Here is a 23,747-nt window from a genome sequence, read left to right on the forward strand (position 1 = left end):
GAGAAATCAACTGCAAAATAATAATATCTAATCAATGCAAAAACCAAGCTAGAATCAATCCTTTCCAGGGAGCAATCCTCTGTTCAGTTAGGTTTGTAATTCTTCCTCCAACCCTCTGACCCCCATTTATTTATTTTCCCCTAGTTTCTCTGAAGAACAAAGTACATATATTGTAGCTTATAGTATAATTGTCTAGGCTTTTTCAAATAAAAAGGGAGTGCAGCATTTCCTTAGAAAAACAAAGATCATCTAGGATTGCCTGGTCTCCTTACTCCCTCCTGTTTTCTAGGCCTAACTAGGTCAGAAACTCTGTCCTACAAACCAGAACATGTAACACCAGAGAAAAAAAACATAGATCACAGAATAATCCAGTCATCTTTCTCTGTAAATAGACTGGTTGCTTTGGTTGTGCTGAAGAATATTTATGTTGTCCTTGCAACATGAATCTCAGTATCTTGTAGGACTGCATGTTTTTCTGGTTACAGTGTTTGTTGTGTAGGGCAGCAGCAATCAACTGGGAACCGTACACACAGAGGAAGACCTGATGGCATGGATCTGCTAGAAAAGTCAAAAGCATCACATTCCTTCAGATCCAGCTTGCACCCCAGCTCTCTTATGTGTGGGATGTTTTTTTGGTTTTCTTTTTCCAAATCTGTATCGGTAAGCTGTTGGTAAGATGACTCCATCCCTTGTCAATTCCATCACCACCCATTTTAGGGAAGACCAACTTAAAAAAATAAAATGACACAAGTTCTGATCACAAGGTTAAGATCAGTAAGGTTAGAAAGTATTGCATCATGAAAATGATACCATGGTACTTCCTTGCTATAACTTTTATTTTTAACAAAAGGTCATTTAAATGGCTGAATCATTTTTAGTTTGCCACATTGTTACAAATGAAAGAGATGTGAGTAATAAAAACAAACAATGCGAGCAATAGCTCTATATTAATTGGAATGATGATACACATGCCTAGAAAACAACCACAGGAAGTTATGATTGCTTGGGCCCACCTGTTGTTTGCTACTAATTTGTTGGCATATGTTCTTAATTGTGTTCCTGTCCTGCAAAGAGCTCAGCAGACAATAAAACTATTCAAATTGCTTCTGACTGAGAATATTTATAATTTCGCATTCTATGGTGTACAACTTTAGTGCTGTAGAAGGCAAGCAATCTCTTCTTATGAATCTACACAATCTTGCGCTGTTCCCAAACCAACTGTACTCAGTGTGTTATGCCAGGCTATCTCTATTACAAGAATTAATAACTTAGAGTTTGTTCTGCTATTAGGATACTCCTCTACTCAGAAATCAAGGCTGATCATGCAGATTCCAAGACTTGTACGCTTCCATCATCATGGGAAATTCTGAGTAAATACTTACATGTGTCTTCACATCACCTTCGAGAATCTTGCTGTACCTGAGAAACTCAGCAACACTTCCATTCAGCAGCCTATCAAAGGCTTCCACATATGGTGCTACGCCTGTAGAAGAGGAACGTTCCATTATAATGGGTTCATAAAGTATATAATGCATAGGACATGTAGCAGATGGAGGAGGTGTATCATAGAAACTGAGTAGATTGCTGTAACTCCATTTCTGATTTATGAAATCAGTGAAAAAGCATGTAAAATTATTTTTGTCCTAGATAGAAAGAAGAGAAAAAAAATCCTGCTCTTGGTAGAACTTGAATAGGAACCTGCAAGAGAATTTCCTGTGTATAATGCAATGGGAAGCCTCTTGCGTCTTAAAATAACATGTGCTAAAACAAACATCTCTCAGCCCTTCAAAGGAGTGACCTGAGAAGTCTAATTCTCTTAACAAAATTCCCCTATTGTACTTTAACCAAATATTAACCCTTAAAAAGAACCTCCACTGTACTTAACAACTATTTTTATACTACTCCATTCCTGAAGATCTCTGTGATGTTTGGCGGCTTTTAATAGCAACCAATTCCATTTCCAGTAAGAGTCCTTGGAAGGGGTTGACAGTAGATTTATGCAGAGAGATATGGCTTTGTAATCTCCTCATTTCGTTGTCTCACCTTGCTAAACTGTCACTGGATAAAGAAAGCTCAAACAAGTCTTCCAGACAACACATCCCACTGACTATATATATGCTACACATTACAAAGGAGGAATAAAGCTGCTATTTTCTATATGGTACACAACGCAGTTTCCTGATTAAGTGAACAATCAGAAAATGCAGATCGGCCTCAGTTTCTTAAGCACCTGGCTTCTACATGGCACTATGTGGTACCTGTTAAGACAACAGAAATAACCTTTCCTTGGATGGTTTCCAACCCTCCCTTTACTCCCTCATGTCTTGTCTATGCCTCAGAACCTTTGCCAGATCCAGCATGAATGACACACATGTGAATCTATGACATATGTAGGATCTGAGAGAACAAGGTTAAAATTCTTCCCTGCCTCTCTCCCTCATTAATAAAACCTGAGGATTGCTCTGAAGAGGTACCAGGCTTTCCCCAGAGAATCTGCTTTAACCTTTTGGCACTATATAACAATTGTGTCCAAATTCATAGTTATGAAAGCCCTCTTTATTCCACAAGAGTCATCTGGCTCCATGACAGAATAAAAGACAGGCTCTGGCAACTGGAGTTTGCAGTGGCCCGTGTGAAAAAGAAAATATAGTTAGTCAGCTAGGTGGGATTTCAAGGCTCCTTTTGTTCTCTTGATGCCATTCACCTATAATTCTGAGGAATTTCTGGGCTTTCTTCCATATTAAGTGTTTGTGTGTAAACCCCTCAAATGACCTAATGCAAAAGGTTTTAGCTGTGGGGATGCTTTCCAAAGCCCATTTATGTTCTTTTTCAAAATCTGTGTATGTTTCCAAAAGATTCATTGTAACATTTTCCTTTTAGAGCAGAGTTTTACATAACAGTTCACCAAATTCTCCTATGCAGAGCTAGAAAGCAACTATGCTATTTTTTACTATTCAATGCAGCTCACTCCCAGAAGCACTTACTAGAATTTGCTGTGGGCCGTGCAGAGCAACAGAATGATTTATTTGCAGTTCTGCTGTTGTAATGCCATTTAGGAAAACAGTGAAGGTACAGATCTCCCATCCTGTTTCTGAAAATGTATTAATTGAAAAAAGCCAAGGTTTGTTTTTTTTTTTTTTTTTTTAAATAATTCTAATAATGGAATGGTCTTTTAGGAGATAGAGGTCATGGTTGAAGAAAGAAATGTACCTCCATTTCAGCTGCAGATTTTAAAAAGGTCACACTCTGGCATGAGTGACAGTTTTGAAGGAAAAAAAGAAGACTGTTTCCTTTGCAGTGGACAGAGTGGTGCACTGTAGGTGTACCAGTCACACCAACTGAAGACTTTCCCAACTGCACCAGCAAAAGCTAATTCCTGAATCCCTGTGTGAGACACTCTGCCTGGAGACATTATGCAGCCTGGCAAGCACCCCATGGTGCTGCTCATCTCAGCTTCTTACTGCAGTCTCCCAGTGGATGTGTTCTATAATCACACTTCAACAAGGCTTCTCAGTTGGCTTCTTCTAGGGATCTGTTGGGGTGTTCAGGCTCTGGCTCCCTGGGGGGTGAATCTTTTAACCTGACTAGGTCAGGTCAAGAATATAAGCAGTTTTCATGGAAGTACCTGGCATGGTGAGTTGTCTCCTGTTCTGAAAGCAGCCCTGGTTCTGCAACACTGTGCTCTGGATAAATACAGATTCACCTAAATGGACTCATTACATGACTAAATTCTTTGAGAATTGCACAATTCCAAGTGGTGATTGATTTATTTGTCAGTTTGTACAATGGATCATATTTCTCCCTGACTTTGCTACAGTTTACTAGCTGCCTAGGTTTTCTCTGAACTGCAAGCACTTTTTTACTGAAGCTTTCTGTGACTGGCTAACTCATCTGCCATGGAAGCCTGCTGGAAGATGCTCCTTTCCTGCCACAGAAACACACTGATCTCAGTCAGCTGCTCCACAGCAGCTGCCAGTGTGCAGGCCCATGGACACAAGGGTGCAGGGAATGTCCCTCACATGTGTTGGCTGGCATAGGGGACAATACAGCAGCTCACACACTTCTCTTGTTGCTGTGTCAGTAAAGGAAGCTGCCTGCAACTTTCCATGTGTCCTGGAGCTTCTGTACAGCAGCTGAGTCCATGCTGGGATGTGCTGTTCTCTGGAGAATGCAAGAAAGGGCAAGGAATACAGAAAGCAAAGAACATGAAGCTAATAAAGAGACATATGTTGGGGTTCTGGATGAAAAAACAAGTTTTGGAGAAAGGAAAGAGCAGTTCTACTCCATCATATTTAGAAGTACCACATATGTAAAGTTATTTAGCCTATAACTTCAGGTACCACAAAAATTAAGGCACAAAAAAATATGATTTGATGATATGATATGAAAAGACAAAGAACAGTCTTTTTTTGGTATATTCTCCTCTGTAGTGCTTTGGAGAGCCACTTGAGAACAGACAGCTCAAGAGATAACAATGTAAGGCCATGGATATATAGCAGTCTTTAGTGAGCAAATGCTTCCAAACAAACTCATATTTGATTAAGGATGTTAAACAAATTAAGTGGGTCTGAACTATGAAATTCCAAGAGAGCTGGCAAATCAACAGTGTTTATATTGGTGACTTCTATGGGAATATTTATGCTGTACATTTAGGGGATGTCTCATTTCTTCTCTTAATTGGGCTCAAGCAGACATTTTCACCTGGGGAGTTATTTACAATGATATAATTTGTAAATATAATTGCTAAAATGGAAAGACTAATAAAGCTGGAGACATGGACAGTATATTTAAGAAACAGTAAAATCATTAATTTTCTAGGTCATATTAGTTTAGAACTGTGCATGCTACTAAGCTTGTTACATGGCACTTCTAAATAATTTTTTTTAAATATTACTTTATTTTGATACAGAATTTGTAGAAGACAAACATATATATTATTTGCAATTTTTTAATAACAGAGAGATGGTACTTCAAAATAACATACTTACTTCCATTGACTCCATTGATGCCATCACACTCCATTCCACCAGATGTGTGTGAATCTGAGAACAATGATTCAAGTCGAGTCACTGCTTTCTCCAATCTCTCCATTAAGCCATGAGTCTCTGCCATTCTGAAAAAAAATCATTATGGGCAGAAACAGTGTTAGATCCCTCTCAGTGCTAGACCCCTCTCAGTAAAATCCTTGCTTCATGCTGCAGTTCTGTTCATCTTGTGGCTTTTTCTTTTATGGTAAAACTCTTATTTTTTAAGCACTGTCTTTCTGGCACACAATCAGTTGCAGTGAAACAGCTGACAAAGGGTAACTTGCTCCTTTGTCAGCAGGGAATCAATTCAGTACTCAGCTCTGGTTCTTCCTTCTAAGCAGCAGGTTCCAACCACTGCTAGTGTAGCTTTTAACAGTCTGCCCTTGAAGAACTTATGACAAAATGCATATATATGCTCCAAACCAGAATCTGAGATGACTGGAATAGTCATAGAAGTAGCTGGTAAAATCTTCTGCCTATAATGATTTGAGTCAGCGTTTATAAAGACTAAAATACAGACACAATTAATACTCTCTGATTTTTTAAAAGGTTCATTCTGAAATTTGCCTCGGTCTTTCACACTTTGTAGTAGGACCGAGCCACTTGATTAAGACTACACAAAAATCCAAGAAGGTCTTCTGTTTATTTTTCTTATATGATTTATTATCACTTTTCTCCTTACAGAAGTACCTGATATGAACCAGTGTTTCCCAAGCTTTTAAAATCACATGCTAATTAACATTTGGATAGAAAAAAAAATCCAGAGGCCTGCTTTTGCAGTACTGCTGCAATGCTTTTAAGATTAAATAGAAATTAGGTTACATTTTTAACAACTCACACATTGCCTTCTTTCCTCACAATGTGATTATCTGCTCTCTTACATGCGAGGCAGTGTAGGCATTGACATTTTTGAATATTGGCCAATCTCTCGGAAAAAGTGCTATATACCATACAGAGTGAGAAAAAGTTATATAAGCAAAGGCAAAGCTATGTTTAAATCCCCTATCATTTAATAGAGCGAGTTTAATGTACACGTTCTCCACTTAAGGTACTGACTGTTTGATCCTGATCAGTGACATTCAGCAAGGGGTGTATGTGGTGATGATGGCTCTTGATTAACACGATCCCTGTGGCCACTTCCAGCCCAGCCCCCACACTAGGCTCCATCCCCTGCCCAGCACCGGGATGTGCAAAAGCAGGAGCAACAGGGGAATGCACATCCCCAGCTGGGGCAAGCAGGGAGTCAGAGGCTCTCTGGGGCCATCATCCTGTGGTGTTCTTCCACAAGACATTGATTCCCGTATGGCTCAGAGACTAGAACAGTTAGGCAGACATGGAACAGAAGTGTAAATGTATTAGTTCCTAAAGAACAGCCTGCTAGTATTGCAGAGATATTAAAGCCTAACAGCAGATTCCAATCAACTGCACCACTATGCAACACTCAGCAACCAAACCAAACACTGCTGCTTCAGCGTCTTCACAGCCAGTGCAGAGTGCCTAAATGTTATAATTAATAAATAAAGTGCTATGGAAATAAATGTTTTCATTTACAAACAAGTACTACTAATTTTTATTAGTAAAATATAGTAATATTTTTCTTCTAAAAATTTAAGCATGAGAGGAAATTAGCTACTAGGACTGTGGAAACGTGCAAAGCTCTTGTGCTCTGAGTCATGCTGCCTTTCAAACAGGGTGGGACCTACAGACTTTATAAATGTAATGAGGTTTGTGTTTGACCTAAAAGTGACGCAGAAGATTTTACAGCATGAAACCCTTGAAAGAAACATTCTTGTGAGAAAGTTTTGTCTGGAATTGATGGGGTTTTCCTATTAAATGAAAAATCAAACCCCCAAAAGAGGACCACATTAGACAGCACACATAGGAACAGTGTAAAAATTCAGAGGGGCTCTCTTGTCTTATCACAGAATGGGTCAGGTTGGAAGGGAATTCAGAGGGGTCATCTGGTCCAACCTTCCCATTCAAGCAGTCATCCCAGAGCACATGGCACAGGATTGTATCCAGACAGTTCCTGAATCTCACCAGTGAAGGAGATTCCTCAACCCCTTTGGGCAGCCAGTTCCAGTGCTCAGTCACCTGCACAGTAAAGAAGTTTTCATCATATTCAGGTGGAACTTCTGGGCATCAGCTGCTGTCCACTGCCTCTTGTGCTATTGCTGGGCACCACTGAGAAGAGCCTGGATCTGTCCTCTCGGCACCCTCCCTTCAGATACTGATAGACATTGATGAAGTCCCCTCTCAGTTGCCTCTTCTTGAGGCTGAACAGGCCCAGCTCCCTCAGCCTTTCCTCATGGAAGAGATGCTCCATCTGATGCAACTTTGACCAGCCAAAAGTTGCTCGGTCAGCTTTGCGTCCTTCCACTGGACCTGCCCCAGGAGCTCCATGTCTCCCTTGTGCTGAGGAGCCCAGAACTGGACACAGCACTCCAGGTGTGACCCCACCAGGGCTGAGCAGAGGGGTGGGATCATCTCTCTTGGCCCACTGACAATATACTTTCTTTATACTGCAAAATGCACACTATTCTGCTTGAAAAATCAATTAATTTAAAAAAGCCACACCTTAAATTTTTTGTAAAGTTACAAATATCTTGGCAGAAATGAGACGAATTCTGAAATATTCAAACTTTTATGAAATATTAAAACTTTTCTTAAAACAAAGCACTGTTAATCCTAAAAAATATTATGAGTACATTCTTTTCACATTTTACCCTACTACATAAAAGCCTAAAATGATGTCTACTTTAAAAGTTCTGTTTTCAACCACTCTAAAGTCTGGATGGTGCAACATAGCATACTAATGCATAACACAGCATACAGTCAACTAATTTCATCATTATTTTAAAATATATTTATAGTATAGTATCTGTTTTTCTTTATGTGAAGATACAGTCTGGTAGGTTTGGGTTTTTTTAATTTGCCTTAAAATTCTCCTTGATGATGTCATCAAATGTCACAAAAATTATGCACAAACTTCTAGGAAAGACCTGTTACTTTTCGGCCTCTTCAGCCTGATTTTGCCTGTGAAAGAATCCAATTATTTGATTACAAACTCAATAATTTGAGTGCACACACCAGGAGGTCTGAGGAGTCTCACAAATGAGCAGACTTCTAATGTATTACCCAAAAAATGACCTTCTGTAAGACACTAAGAATACACACTAGAATGTCAGAAGTTCAGGGGAATAACTCAGTTCAAATACTTGGAGGAACTTTTTATGCAACACTTTCCTGCTACAACATAGTCTTTTACTCACTATATTCTTCACTGTTTTATTCTAGTCCCATTAACTTGAGAACTACAATGTTGTTCTTCCAAAAGCAGGGCATCATCAGCAATCACAGAATACTATATTGTTAGAGTCTTTAAACAGAAATAGAAACCATTTTACCCTAATATTAGGGATGTCAGGTTTCTACTCTTTTTATATAGAATATTACACTTAATAATTGTCATGTTTACACTCTGTCTACCTTTTTATACATCTATATAACCCTGAGTACACGGTATCTGCATCTATTTCTATGCATCTATGTACATGCACATCATGCACATAAGAATACACAGTTATGCCTGTCATGTACGAATAAAGTGTAAAAAACGCTTTTGTGATGACTGTCCATAACACTAAAAGAGCAATCAGTTGTACATATACTAATCTTACATTTACACCTCGCTTTACCATTAAATGACACAGTGATTTATCCACCTTACAAACAACACAGGAATTACTGTCCTAAACATCCACTGAACAATAGCATGAAAATTCTCTTCATCCATTCTCAATCTGAACACTGACATCTTTGCCTTTATATTGGGATTTACATATTTGGCCCATGTTATGACACACTTCAGCATTTTCTTGGCCTATATTCAGCTGTTTATCTGATTACTTATTCCACACTGCACTTTGCATGGTCAAAGAGACACCATAAAGCCACAGCTCAAATGGAATCAGAACACAAATGGCACAGCTTGACTCTGTGAAGATACTATGTGCCATGATACAGCATCAGAGCTGATATTATAAATAAATAATAAGATTGGTCTACTTACAGTGTCAAATTAAATCTCTGCACATTAAACAAAGACGATGTAAATATGTCTATGGCATGCTTCCACTCTCCTAAAACATGTTTTTACATCAAGACAGACTCTATCTCACCTGTCAGGATTTTAATTAAAGATTTGATCTTGAAGTAATTATCAGGGTTAACCATGTATCTTTTCTTGGAGTTGATGCTGACCACCTATAAAGAGTTTAAAATATGAGTGCTTCAACTCCCATGAAATTCTTATCCAGTTGCTCTCCTGGTGAAGAAGTACACCGTCCTTCACTGAAAATAAGGTCACCTAACAGTCAGGAAAGGTGTTAACACACATCTACTGACAAATCATTTATACACTAACATTGGTAACCATCTCTTGGGCACAAAATCAAGAGAGAAAATCCACAGCTCTGCCGTGTTTACTGTTAGTGGTATATTTTTTGGGAGTGCTAAAGGCATGTGGTAGTACTACCATCTGTCATTTCTTCCACAAAAGAAGGAAAGCCAAAACCAGGTAGAAGAAAGCATGCTGAAACTCAAAGAGTGGATTTCTTCTCATAGACAGGCCTTGGGAGATCACTACTTTCCTCCCCAGCTGTTTCAAAGCACCATTTATCTATTATCAGGGGAAAAAAAAACTTGGCTGTAGACTAGAATTTCCTGGCATACTGATCCCAAACAGCAAACTCTAAGTCAAAACACACATGTACGATTCCTGTTACTATTGTATGTGCTTTACAACAGAGGACAATATTGCTCCAGCCTCAAGAAGAAAAAAAGTGTAATGAATGCACAGAGAAAAGCAGTACAGTAGCATAAGGGGAAAAAACCCCGTATGTTGACATATCAGGCATGTAAAAATGGGGTTTTGAACAAAGCAATGGTGCTACCTTGTAAAGCATGAAATGATTTCACAAACATCAGCAAGAGATAGAGTACAAAGCTCCAGTTTGTTTTACTTCCTAGCACTCCATTAATTTGAAAGGAAAAGAAATGATCTGTTAATTTATTTTCTTTCCTCCCCTGCCCCCACTCAGTACCAGTTCTTCCAAATTCATCTAGCGTCTGAAAATTGATGCAGGTCTCATTCATGCACATCATCTGATATCCTACATGTCAGATTTGGATTTTCTCTCTATGCCAAAAAAGCGCAGATGCCTAAACCAGAATATAGGCAGTAATGTGGCATTTTAATTGTGTTTACCATAGTTGCACTGCCTTGGAAGTGGAAAATCACACTGTCCTTGGAAGTACAGCACCTTGCACATGTGCTTTCTCTCTTAATCTTTTAATAAATTGCTACCAAGACATGAAATAAAATACACAACCCCCCAGATTGCCAGCTGGTACTATCAGAGAGCCAGTCAGGAACATTTTATAGACCCAAAGCACTGTGTCCTCTGAGAGTTCCTCTGTACAATTTATGTCAACATACATCAAGGGAGGAGAAATGCATTCCTGAACATCCCCTCAAATGACAAAAGCATCTTACAGCACTTCATTTCTGACAAAAACACAAGACAGCCTGGGTCTGAAATGGCTTTTTCCTATATCATCATTCAAACACCTAAAAATCCAAGCTGTTTTGAGTAGGCAGTCTCTTTGCCACCTTTGGCATGAGACCCAAATTCCTGCTGCACCCCATTCTTGTTCAGACCCCCACTGGCTTGGGGTCTTGGGGGTTCCTCATTCCCAGACAGAGCTTGGAAGCAGCTCAGTGCTGGCTGGGTGGTAAGAAGGAGCACTTGAAATTCTTTGTGTTGCTATCATAAAAGATTCTGGGCAGAGAATGCAAAGGGAACAGTGGTGAAAAGAAAGTATGTGTTGGTAGACCAATAGGAACATTACCTTGTATGGTTTGTGGGTTTTTTTCCATTAGCTGTAGGGAAGGAATGTAAACAGAGTCTTCTCAAACTGATGTCAATTTGGATTAAACCAGAAGACCTCTCAGTAAGGCCCTGTGTGAGAAGAATGATTTGAGTTTCAAATCAGAACCTTTTTTATTGTTTTGCCCCTAGATCTACTACAAGCTTATTTGGGAGCAATTAATTCTTAAGTACAGAGAATTATTTGATTTTCAAACCTAGTTAAAATAGTTAGTTTTGTATACCAAACAGTATTAGAATTTTGACCTTTTTTTTTTTTTTTAGATGGACAGTTATATCTGAAATAGCAAAAAGACAAAAATGTCTGTATGACTTCTGCTTTTTGTGGATGGATGTGCCATTTTCAGCCATTAAGTTGATCTGAAGTCTTGGCTGACTCTAGTATACTCATCATAAAATATTTCTGTCTAGCTCACTGTGTGTGTTAAACCCACTGCTATGCTATGAATGAGTCCCTTATGGCTGTGCATAAGAGTGTGCTACATCAATTATCTTGCGTGTGGACTTCTTTCTTTGGAATAACCTCTGTGTTTTTAAAGAGCTACTTTTTATAAGCAAAAAAACCATTTGCATAGAAGAAGTAAAAGCAGGTTCATGCTGACCCTCTCCCATTTAACCCAAGTGTTTTCCTTTGTCTGGCCTTATGCTGTTGGTACCACAAAGCATAATTTTCTGTTTGCATTCTGGCTCCTCCTCTGCTTCTCTCCCTCTCCTAGTGATCAGGCTGCTGTCTACAAAAACATGCTGAAAAAGAATAGAGCCCTTTATTCATCCCACTGTTCAGAAAAATTGTAAAACTTGCATCGTAAAACAATCTCTGTTTTGACAAATACCTCTAAGACTGTGGATGCATTTTAGACTTCTTATCACATCCCAGTTTAGGTCCATAATATGGGTGAGTAACTGCATACATCAAGCTGTATGTAATAATAACATGGACTGCAGTTAGGTCTCTGATAATTTAATATGAATTCTTTAAAATATGGCATGTACTCATGTATGTGCTTAGTATCTCCTGGAGTATCAGTTCACTTTCTAATTGTTGGGAAGTTCTGTGAAGAGCTGCTATCCCTTGCTGAATAATTTTGACTGTCATGAATTTTGTGATCACAAAGAGCAAGTTCATTATTTAATGATATACCGAAGCAGTCAAGACTGCTTGACAGTTTGTGTAAGCATGATTGACTCAAAATAACCAAGGCAACCCAGTTTCTAAGTACATTCTCCTATTCCTTTTATGCTCACTTTTCATGTCACCACTGCTCATGGTCTTTTGTCTTGGTTTTATTTTCTTTTCTCCCTCAAATGAAGTGTACGAGTTTTAGTATCTGTGCAATCAACAGAAATGCAGTGTTCTTAGCCACCTCATTTACTATATATTAGTGTCAGGCTCTTCATGTAATCAAGCATCCTAAAGGCCTTACAAGCCATTTAATTACCTGTCACAAGTCCAATTACTGTATGTAAGCAGACTGCCTTGCTGAACCGAGAAAATACTGTATGCAGGCATTGATTTTATTCAAATGCTTCAGTTCAATTCATAATAACTGAACAGTAAGATCCTTTATGCTATGGTTCCAAATAAATTGAATTTGAACTCTCTAAAAGGGTAAATTCCACAAAGTAGAAATGTTTCAGTACTTCCAGGATGTGAAAGGAAAAAAACAAAGGAGGAAGTTAAAACTAAGTGAAAGATATTGCAAGCTCTAAAAACAGAAACTGTGAAATTACTTCTGAAGAAAAGACAAGACTAGAGTTACTCAGTACCAAAGTTTGGAACAGTTTTATTTGCTGTGCTGGTGGCCTTTTACAAAGCTTCCACACCCTACTTCTCATGCATATCCATATTATGTTGAAGCCTGAATAGCTGGGCTTGATTTCAGCCATGTTTGCAAGTGTCCCTGTTTTTACCAGAACATCCTGCTGCAATCTGTGTCTGATGGTCTCAGGCTTATCATGGCTGCTCCACTCAGCCTGTAGCCAGTGGCTCTCCCTCCAGCATAGCAGCAGCCAGCAAGGCTTAAACAAACTTTTTGCCACATGAGTCCTCTCTCTGCTCTGCAGCTCAACTGGGATCTTTATTGGTCACAAAAACTTAAGGTCTTCTTGCACCTCGCATTCTAAAACTTGTCCCACTGATTTTGCAATAGTGCTGGCATTGCAATTTGTGCCTTTGCTTCTGATTCAGGATGAAATGGGCCAGCGGCTACTAAAACAGACTTTTCTATTTCCTCATATAACCTGGTTACTACTTAAGAGGTCCTAAGCTTTAATGATAATCCATGCTCACGTACAAGATCTCAGACATTTAACTACTTATCCCTCTATTTCAGTGTGAGGTCTTGCAAAACACACAGAAATCAAACTGGACCTACCCTAGAGGCTTGTAAAAGTCAGCCTTTTTGAGGATGGTTGCTGCTTTAGAGGACCCAGAGCTGCTAGGTGAATTAGTCTGCTCTTTCTAGACAATGACAGATTACACACAGAAATGTAAATGATTCTTTACATTCCTTCCAAAGAGCAATTAATTAAATATTTTAACTAATACAAAACATAGCCTAGAGCTTAGGATCTGAGCAGATCTTCTTGGAAAAATGTGCCACTATTTAATTATGTAATTTGAGCATTTCCCTGTTTTTTTTTTTTTTTTTTTTTTTTTATATATAGCCCATTAAAGCATTAAGGCTTTAATTCCCAGCATACTACTACTGGTATTTGGAATTCTACAAGCAACCTCTTTGACTTGCTGTTCCCTGAAAAACTGTGGGTCAGACAAAGCAATTCCCATTAGCATATACTCAGGAAAGTAGCCTCAACATAAATAACAAAAAGTCCCTGAAATTGACAGTCAGAATACCTTAAGTACACAGGTGAAATTAAGACAGCAGCAGGCAGTATGTGCACAGACTGTAGTGGTGCCTATGCCATAAAGTCTTGCTAAATGGTGACAGAGGTCACAGAGATTTAAGAAGCCCCAAACTCCCTACTCTTGATGAAGCATCTGAACCAGCAAAATCATTGCTGTGCTCATGCATGCTTTTGTCACTTCAGCATGCAATGCTTAGTAAAGGTGTTGCTATTCTGGTATAGTTGTTAGCAGTGACATTCTGAAGATGAGACAAATCTTTAGAGTTTGCAGTATTATGTAAGCAACTGGAGTGGACTCTGTATCACATGAAAATGACAAGTTCCCATTTGTCCCCTCTACTGCAAAAGATGCACCTGAAGTTTGAAAATTATTTGTATATATATCAGGGGTACTTTATCAAGCAAAATCCTTTAACCAGTTCATAATAAAGCAGAAGAATAACTGCAAAAATGTATGCCTTATCTATCATAGGTGTTTCTTTGGTTTTGCCCCAATAAGCACAGAATGTTCTCTTGCATGTAGTCAGATGTTCCAGTAGGCAGCAACTGCAGCTATTGAGTTTGCTGCTGTTGCACGTGATGTTAGAACCCGTGCAGAACCACTAAGAATATTCTTTAACATATTTGGCAGTTCATCATTTCTCTCCCTAGAGTTCAAACCAACTGCAGCTTTATTGCCACTGACAGGCCACAGATTAAAGCACAGATCATCTGACTTTGTTCAGGTGATGTTGCAAGTCAAACTCAAGGCTGAGAGCTGAATACAAGTTGCCTGGTTTCCAGCCCTCCTTATTCACTCTATTTTTCCAGTACCTGCTAATTCAGATTACCATGAATTGACCTGGATGAATTTTAATGACTTTTTTTTTTTTTAACTTAGGGTGCCCAATGTATTTTGCATGGTTAATAAAATATCTAATGATGGGAGGGAATTTAATACATGTAATCTTAGTACCCTTGTTCCTTATGGTATATACTAAGAAGCACTTTTCTCCACTGAAGTGAGAGCCACAGCTGACAAAGAATAATGAAAACATGCCAGAGGTTGGTTATACCATAATAGTAAATAATGCACATCCTCTTCATTTTTATTTAACTGAGAAAACATATTTTATTCATTAAGTTTGGAGTTGTGCCTGTCCACCTTCCACATCTGAGCAGCATTCTGGGGGAAAGACACAAAGGAATCATAGCAGTATTCAGAAGACTTGCATTTTTGTTAAGCCCAAAACCAAAAAGGCCATATTGTTGTATGTGCCTGGCTTTGTTACAGAAGGTAGACTGCCTTTGTTCTTGTGCAAACTTGCTTAAAATAGAGCCAGTGTTATGAAATCCTGGTACTGCATAAAATGCATAAAACCAGAAAAAAGTTCACTATCATTTGCATAATAAGTAATTAAAAGGAAATGCTAGGATAAAATTTGCATAAAAATTAGGGTATCTGACTCACAGTAATGTCTTAAAAGGCCAGATTTGAGAGTACTGTATTGAGTTCCAGCTCATTCCATCAACCACTTTACTATTCTCAGTAATTTTTCAAGTTACATTTCTGGAGTAGGATGAGTTTTCCGATTACAATTTCACAAAACAATGAAACATGCTAGTCCATAAACTGCCACTTTTGCCTGGATTAGAAACAAATTTATAAAATCTGCAGGTTTATCCCACTCAGACCCTCTGCTAAACAGATCCCTTCCAACTATTTCCTAATGGACTGGCCTCTGTGAAGGGCTTTTTTCTGACATTTTCCATCACTCAGAAACAAACACATTTAGGTAAGGTATATAAAAAAAGCTTTCTTCCCCAGATGGTCTTTGTTTTTTAAGACTGCCCCTACCCATTACAAAATCGCAATTCTACTTGATAAAAATCCTCACTATTGATGCTGTAATGCCAAGATACAAATCTACAGCAATCCCCAAAGCAAAGGACAGATTACACATTTTTAGGTGAGGTCACAACAAGTTCTTCTCGGCTTTGCGCTGGCTGCGTCTCTGGGGGAGTGCTCCTGATGTCAAGTTACTGCAAAACGCAGGACCTCGGCTTCACGGGTCTTCATTTTTGCCTTCCTCTTGCCCCCTCTGAAAGCCACCTTGTATGTGAAGTATCCTTTATATATTTTTATGTAAAGGTATATATTACGCCTTTAGGACGCTCACCGTAAGATGCTATTTAACCCTTTCTTCTGGGCTAAACCTGTAGGCTCTCCTGCCACCTCCACCACACGCACACCTCCGGCTCCCATGAGCGGGGGGATCCAAGGTCTCGACGCCCCAACACCCACCGGCACTACAGCCGCCTGCCTCAGAATTAGATCATCTTACGCTGATTAAGAGAGTTCAAGACCGGCACCGCTTGACAGCCAGGTCTGCACAAACAAGCCGAGGGCATTTTTAATAACCCGTCGGCTGCCGGGACCCGGGCGGGGGCTGGGGCACAGCCGAAAGCACCCCGGGGAGTCGCTCCCGGCGCTGACGAGGGGCTCGGAGGAGGAGATCGGGCTTCGGCCCCACAGAGGATCTCTCGCGTGCCGTGGTATTTCGCTCGGGTCTCCCCTCTCCCAGCCCAGATTACTTCCTTCCCACTTAGCACCCGGGGGAAGGGAGGGAGAGGTTTTCCGTGCGCAGCCCGGCGCAGGTGACAGGAGGGAAGTCGAGGGGCAGCGCGGGTCCCTGACCCAGATACCTCCAGCGCACTGCCTGCCCAAGGAATAACTCTGCCGCCCTGCCGCCCCCGGCCGAGCCCGGAGTCGTCCCCTCATCACTCTCCCCCATCCCCAAGATGTCCGCTGCGGCTGCTTCTGCCGCCGCCACCGGCGGGAGGGCACCCGCGGCCCCGGCCGCGCCTGCCCGGGGCCAGGGGCGTCGGGCCGCCCCCGGCATCCCGCCCCTCCCGCCGCCGCCTGCTCTTGAGTTACCTGTTCTGATGACCCGCGTAGCCTTTTTTTTCCCCCCTCCTCTCTGCAATGAAAATCCGCGGCCGGTCACTCGCTCCCCCCCTCCCTCGCCTCGCCGTTGCTCTCCTTCCTCCTCCTCCTCTTCCTCCTCCTTCTCCTCCTCCTCCTCAGCGGGAGCCGGTGTCAGTCAGTCACATCAGCTGCCCGGGCAGGCAGGGAGAGCAATGCCCAGCAGCTTCCGGGAGTGCCAAATAAAGACAAGTCCAGAAAGGGAGAGAGACGGTGGCAGAGATGGAGAAAGAAAGCAAAAAGTGGGTGGAGTGTGAAAATGGAGAGAGAGGGAGAGGGAGAGGTGTCTCACGGCGGCGGCTGGGAATCTGCGGGGAAATGGCAGTGGTGGAGCATCACGGAGGAGCAGGGGAGACTGCAGGCAGCCTAGGGTGGAGGGCACCCATGGCCGCTGGTATTGTGGCCCTGCTTTGCCGGTCGGGCACGGCTTGAGAGGGTTGGAAGTGAGCGCCCCACAAGCCATGGTCGGGTCCACAGCGGGAAGGAAGAGTGAGGCCCGTATAGAGACCATCAGACCCCTCACCTCACGTGGCAAGGAAGGTTGAGGGCATCCTCATGTACGCCTGGATACTTCATTGCCTGCTCTGGTCTGGACTAAACTGTGCCAGCCTGACCACAGCTGTAGCTGGGCCCACAGTGGGGCTGCTGCCTTCATCCAGTGTGGCCATGAAATCAGGACTTCCAGTGGGCAAACCCTCGTGCTTAGGCCTCAGTCAGGCTCGCCGGGCTTTGCACCAGTCCGTGCCAGTGCCAAATGGAAGCGTGAGTGTCTGCAACTGTGCGGTGCTTGTCACCATGTGGTCCCAAGGGACATTCACCTGAAATCTGCTTCATGTGCTCGTAGCAAATGAATTGGCTTTCTGCATGGAAGTCTTGGGAGAAGACCATGAATTCACAGCTTCTAGAGAAACAGTCTGCTCTTGAATGGGAAAAAAAAAAAAATCATTGGATGGTGATAATAAAACAGACCACATATATTTTTCAAGTCAATATATTTTTCAAGTCAACCATGTAGCCATGCGAAAAACAGTAGCACATTTTTTATCGTATAGAGCTTATTTTAGAAGAATTTATGTTTCATCTCTAATGGTCTGACAACACCACTATAAAACATAGAACATAAGGATTTGTTTTAATTGTGCAGCAGTTAAATGTGGGCTGAGGAAAGTCATATCTTAACAAGAATGCCGTGGTTAATAGCAGCTCACACACCTCACTGGCTGAAGTCGCTGTTCAGCAAAAGCAAGCAGACTGCAAGGATCTGTCTGGGATCCAAACTCAGTAATGCAGACAATGTAATTGGCATTGGAAATTGCAAAAAAAAATCACTGGCACAGTTTGCCCATATGAAGTGAAATGAACTAGTTCTCCTTGGCATGTACAAGCAGCCAGATGAAATCAACAGAACGCACATGTTTTAACCAGAGCGTCTTGCCAAACCTTCGAAAAGGGTAAAGGTAGTATGGAATTGAAAACCTGATTGAAAAAATGCACAGAACACAGAAACTACTCAAGAGAAATTTGAAACAAGCCAGAAGATCTCCTTCTGGAAGGAAGACCCAAAAAGATTAAGAAACAGTGAAACTACTACACTTAGAGTAAAGCTCCAGGTCTATATTTCTTACAACTCAGAGGAAAAAAAAAATCTCAAGACTTCTGTAATGTCAGCATGACAAGTTGAAGCTTTAGGATGATGAATGCAATGGAGTTTCTGTAGAATGTCAATTTAATTTGAGAAAATGTATTGTAGTTAAGTGATGAAAAGTTTTATAAGCTCTTATTGTAAGAGTCCAGTTGAGCACTTCACATCATCCTTTTACATAATGGGCATACAGAAAAGAAGGATAAACTATGAGGCATTTTTTTTCTATGGAAAGTTTTATGAGGCTACCAAACGACCATATCCCCTGCATGTCTAAAACATGTCTGTAATCCATCTTTGCTCCTGTCTTCCAGTGCTTTCTTCAGAAAACAGTCAACTTATTTCTTCTTATCCCAAGGAGAATTTTGGCAAACATAAAAGGCTTAGTCTAAGGTAAAAGGAACAACAAGAAGTAATAAATTTAGTAAGAAGAGAAAAAAAAGAGATTCAGTAACTGTAAAGTGACCTCATAAAAAGCAGGAAACCCAATGGCAAGCAAAGATATAAGATGTAGTGCCTGAAAATGCTAGAGACGAAAGCCTTGCGCTTTCTGTAATAAATAAAGGTTATCTGAAAGGGCAGTTCTACTGGAGAACTTCAGAATTTTCAATTCAGGCTGAGCAACATCCCCCTAAAGAGAAGAAAATGAGAAATGTGCAAATTTTAGACTTTGCAAAATATTGCATGTGCAAGAAAATTGACTAGATAACATGCCTTTGTTCTCTTCCATCAGGAAGAGGGCTTGGACAGCAGTAAAGAATAAGTTTTGAAAGTAATATTGGAATTGGCATCAAGTGAAAGACTGAGCAAGGAATGACTGGAACATCAGGCCTTGGGGCTGGCCACTTTGCCCTCAATCTAACAATACATTCAGATATATAGAAAATACATTGATGCCTATAATTGAAACATTAGCAGTTAAAGATTTTTATTTATGTACTTTTTTAGTGAAGACAGGCCCACCAACTTCCAGATCAAAACATTCCAAAGAAGCCTTAAAATTCTAACTTGAACCGTAGTCCTCTTGAAATTTTGAGGAGCTCTTCTTAAGCAAGAGGTGCAGTAATAGCCCTCTTGCAGGAGGTTACCCAGTTAAAATGTAGCAGCTCTTGGAGTGTAGTAGATTAGATGTAATATAACTTTGTGATTCTTTTTTCATTTTACTTACTAACTTTGCTGCTGCAGACAATCTGTGCCAAGGCTGACATGTTTTATTCCCTTTTATAGAAGAGTGTATTTCTAAAGTTGTGCAGGGATCCCAAAGTACACTTCAGTAACCGTAGATACAGGCTATCAAAATCTCTGTAGAATGACAGCATTGTAACCTACTTAGAAGAAAATACTCTGGTGCATCTTTTATTTGCATACATTTTTTTTCCACAGAAGAAGACTTAAAAATGTTAATTGTTACTTTCCTAGTCTGTGTTGAAAATCGACTTTCAGTGTCTATGATTGTAAAATTTCTCTGTTGATGAAAGTTGCACCTAAGTGATTCATAGACGAGTCTGGAGAAAACCACAAATATTGTTGCTCATTGCCTTAATTTCCTGCAGTCTGTCTTTGCTGGGGCAATGCAGAATATATGGATTAAAATTGCAGAAGCACTTACTGATGTGAAAAGAAATTGGAATATCATGTGAAAATCTTGGTAGTGCGATTTGCTAGATGTGCTTAAATAATATTGGAGTGCATTCAGGACATGTCAAGATTGCTTTTGCTTACCAAATCTGCTGTTTAGTCTACAGAATTTGAAAAACAACATATATCTAATTAACAAAATGGATCCCTGAAGGGCCCTTTGTGGTTATCTTGTACAGATCAAGTGTCAAAACACGCAGGAAGAAATAAAGGGAAGATTCTGCCAAAGAAGTGGACGGCCTTTCCTCTTTCAAACTGGGGTGAAATCTGTCATCATTCAAACTGTTCACCTGTAAAATATGAAAGCAGATTCAAATTACATTTCATTTCAGAGCTGTCACTCTACTGCTTTTTTATCTCTTTGTATTCTTTTTTGCAGTAAGCTCTGGGGGTGTGGGCTCTCATAATTGTACATTAATTAGTCGCATGCTTCTTTTTAGACATCGCAACAGAAAAAGTTAAGTAATGAGCACACGCTTATCATTAAGTGTGAGAGCAATGGCAGCCCCGTGTAGCAGAGCACTTAAGCATTCCCGTTGTATTTAAGCAGCTTGTCACATAGGGATGGAATTACTCACTTCTTTGTAATTCAGTATAATTCAGTATAACTCAGTTTAAGGGCTTTGCTGATTCCAAGGGGAAACTATTCTGATCTCACAAATACTAGTCTGTGAGACTACTTTTACTAACGGTAGTTGTGTGGTTTAATTCAGTTCTGTAGGGGTTTTGGCAAAGCTCCTCCGTGGATATGGTAGGCTTGCGCCTCAGCTCTGCTAAGTATTTACATTGCCCTGTCTATTGATGATCATGGTGTACAGGCTCGTGTTGTGTTTTTGCTAAACAACCTGTTTTATACACTACTGCATTTTGGTATGGATTTCAGGTGAAGTTTTTTGATTTTCATGTAATTACAGGCAGAAAATTGTAAGGAACTTCTAGTGAGGATGATTTCACTGAGCAAATCTTCCAAGTATGTGAGTCTTGTGTTATTGTGCCACTTTGAACTTTCTTGCTGTGGATCAAACCTATGGAAGCAGTAGTCAAAAGGAATTAACAAAGTCTTACTCATTGTTCAGTGTTAGTTTTCCTATTTTAGAATCTTAGCATTTCTGTTTAAGCTTCCTGGTTCTGTTTTCACCTTCCTTTCAATCTGGGATGAAGAAGATTCAAATCTTTAAGAGAGACTGGCAGTATTCTCTAGTGAGGCCCCAGTGCAACTAAACAAAGCAAGCTACTGCTTCCAGCTGAGTAGCTGAATGCATAGTTCTGCTCTGGTAGGGTTTCAGGACAACTTTACCATGATGCTGGCTCGCTGTTCCACACCCAGATATGAGCTGTGAACCATCTTATTAGGATAATTGCAGCTAGTTAAATGTCCATGCACTCAGCCTAGTCTTTGCCAGTGCTTTGTAATCCATCTGCAACAGAGGAAAATGCAAGTGTACCTGAACACTGCTGGAAGTTAAATAAAATGTTTCATGGTCATCTTCATGCCACAGCTTCTTTGACTTGTGTCCCACCATCCCTGAAGCTCCAGTCACTTTCAGAATGTGCAGATGGGTCAGGCATGGAAGTCTGGTGTTTTAATCTGTGTATTCTTGTGGCTGCATTTTTTTCTTAGTAGGTGACATGTTTTTCCTTGTGTCTGCTGCTGTGTTTCTTTCATCACCATGTGTGTGATGGCATCACTGTCATCATCAGAGCTTGTCAAGACTTGCTGTGTCTACATCATCATAGAATGCATCAGTCTTCTTCATGTACTACGGGCAGTTAAAATCCCTCATTTAGTGATCAAAGTCATTTTTGCTTATTGCAGAGGAGGTGACTTCCTTTTTTTTTTTCTCCAGTAAATCCTGGTTGTAGTTTGTTTTATTTTTCCATCTGCTAGAGGTAGAAAGCATGGAGTCAGCTCTAAACTTTTTCCTGGGAAGACTTAAAAATGTTTACCAGAGGTCAATATTCTTGTTGCTTTGGAAAGCCCTGACAGCTGGTGCAGCAGAGGTACTGAAAAATCTAGATGCACAGAAAATAAGACTTTCTTCCCTGAAAAGCTGGGGATATTTGAGATTCTTTTTGTTAATGAATTCAAGATTTACTGTGCAAACCACTGGGCTTGAAACTCTTTTTTGTTTGTTTAAAATACAGAATTGCCTGATTCTAGGGAATGGTACTTTAAAGGAAACACCTAATTGAACAATATTTGTGGTAAAATCACATGAATTGATAGCTTAATAAGATTTTTTTACAGTGAGAACATTTTGTAGGATATAACCAAATAGCAATGTGGGCAGATAACTAATGTGTATTCTGAAGGATATAAATTGAGTGTTGTTCCAAGCATTTAAATAGACTGTGCCCTTAGTTAAACGGTGGTTCCTAAGTAGTGTAACCTCAGTTGTGGTCAATCAAGGCTAAGTAAATCAAAGAAAAAGCCCCTTAGAGACAGAATTCCTCTAAACGTTAATAAGCTGCCAGGTGACATTTGCTACCTCCTTCTCCCAAGGCTGTACCTAGTTGGTTTTGTCCATCTCCAATCCCCTTTGCACTATGGGTGAGGGGAAAGCAAGAAAAGCACTTAGTCCCTGTTAGATCATTTCACTCAGGCGGTAAATAAAGACCTTTACCTTGACGTAGTCACCGTGCTTGGTCTTCTCCTGTAAGAACCCATTTAGCTATTGACAGGTATCTTCTGTAAATACACTTACTACCCTAATATAGAGGGGGCAAACCCATGAGTTTTGATTGTGAGTCTTTGAAATATTTTACGTAGTTCTTGAAAGAATCTGAGGTGATTTATGCTTTTCCCTATGCAGAATGCCAGGAGCGAGTTTTCTTCTGCTCTTTCAACCTCTCCCTCAACCAAGAACTTGAAGAGTCAGGATATCTCAGTGTTATATCCTCCTGCAAAATGATGCTGCTGGCAAGGATCCCTAGGTACAGTACATTATTATTATGTATTATTATTATTATTATTATTATTATTATTATTGAGTTTTGTCAGCCTAAATTTTTATTTTGCAATTTATGACTACCCAGATTAGGGATGCAGAGCTGATCAGGCACAGCAGCACAGAGCCTAGCACAGTCATTTACTCCAGCTTTTATATTCTTCATAGCAAGTGGAGTGGCATCTTTTTATTTTACAATATTTTGTGAACTTTTTAAGACTAGGTCCCTTTTCTGAAATCTTTCTCAATATATGATTTTCCCATGCATCTGTGGCAGAAGGATTTCCTCTGTCAAATAAAGAAGGTGTTACTTTGGAAATATAAAGCAAAAAAAGGTTTTAGGATTAATCAAGCCAAGGAATAGAATAGAATAGAATAGAATAGAATAGAATAGAATAGAATATTTCAGTTGGAAAGGACCTACAAATGATCATCTAGTTCATGTTACCTTTTTTTTTTTCTCAAAAAGGGAGGAGGAGCAAAGTGAAGTAACAAAACAGAAAGAAAAGTAACAAAATAGACTTAATTTTAATATCTAAAATGGATTGGAGGAACTAAAAATATTTCACACTGATAGGCTGAAGTCCTGTTTCTCCTCAAGTTAGTAAGTGCTTTGTTGCTGACTGACACGGTCAGCATTTCACCCTACATGTCTGAATGAATGTTTTCCTTGAATAAATGCAGGCCAATTGTGTAGGTATCAGAAAT

The 23,747-nt window shown here is 40.0% G+C and overlaps 1 protein-coding gene and 1 long non-coding RNA gene across 7 annotated transcripts in view; one reads left to right on the forward strand and one right to left on the reverse strand.

Moving 5' to 3' along the window:
* The window catches only part of CAP2 (cyclase associated actin cytoskeleton regulatory protein 2), a 67,359-nt gene extending 50,303 nt beyond the window's left edge, over positions 1-17,056 (reverse strand). The window contains exons 1-6 of one of the 5 annotated variants that reach the window (XM_041475367.1): positions 16,764-16,945; positions 10,941-11,050; positions 9,209-9,293; positions 7,068-7,121; positions 4,989-5,113; positions 1,383-1,483 (exon numbers count right to left, since the gene is read on the reverse strand). In XM_041475367.1, the coding sequence (XP_041331301.1) occupies positions 1,383-1,483; positions 4,989-5,112 (225 nt within the window). In that variant the 5' untranslated portion in view covers position 5,113; positions 7,068-7,121; positions 9,209-9,293; positions 10,941-11,050; positions 16,764-16,945. Of the gene's footprint in view, positions 1-1,382; positions 1,484-4,988; positions 5,114-7,067; positions 7,122-9,208; positions 9,294-10,940; positions 11,051-16,763 lie in introns of all 5 variants that reach the window. The other 4 variants (XM_041475366.1, XM_041475369.1, XM_041475365.1 and 1 more) reach the window with 4 other exon arrangements.
* LOC121357773 overlaps positions 14,309-23,747 on the forward strand; it is a 28,403-nt gene continuing 18,964 nt past the window's right edge. For both annotated transcript variants that reach the window (XR_005955775.1, XR_005955774.1), the window contains exons 1-2: positions 14,309-16,381; positions 22,905-23,025. This is a non-coding gene — a long non-coding RNA (uncharacterized LOC121357773). The remainder of the gene's footprint in view (positions 16,382-22,904; positions 23,026-23,747) is intronic.

Source organism: Pyrgilauda ruficollis, unplaced genomic scaffold (genome assembly GCF_017590135.1).
Source record: "Pyrgilauda ruficollis isolate IOZ18807 unplaced genomic scaffold, ASM1759013v1 scaffold35, whole genome shotgun sequence".
In the NCBI taxonomy this organism is placed as follows: Eukaryota; Metazoa; Chordata; class Aves; order Passeriformes; family Passeridae; genus Pyrgilauda; species Pyrgilauda ruficollis.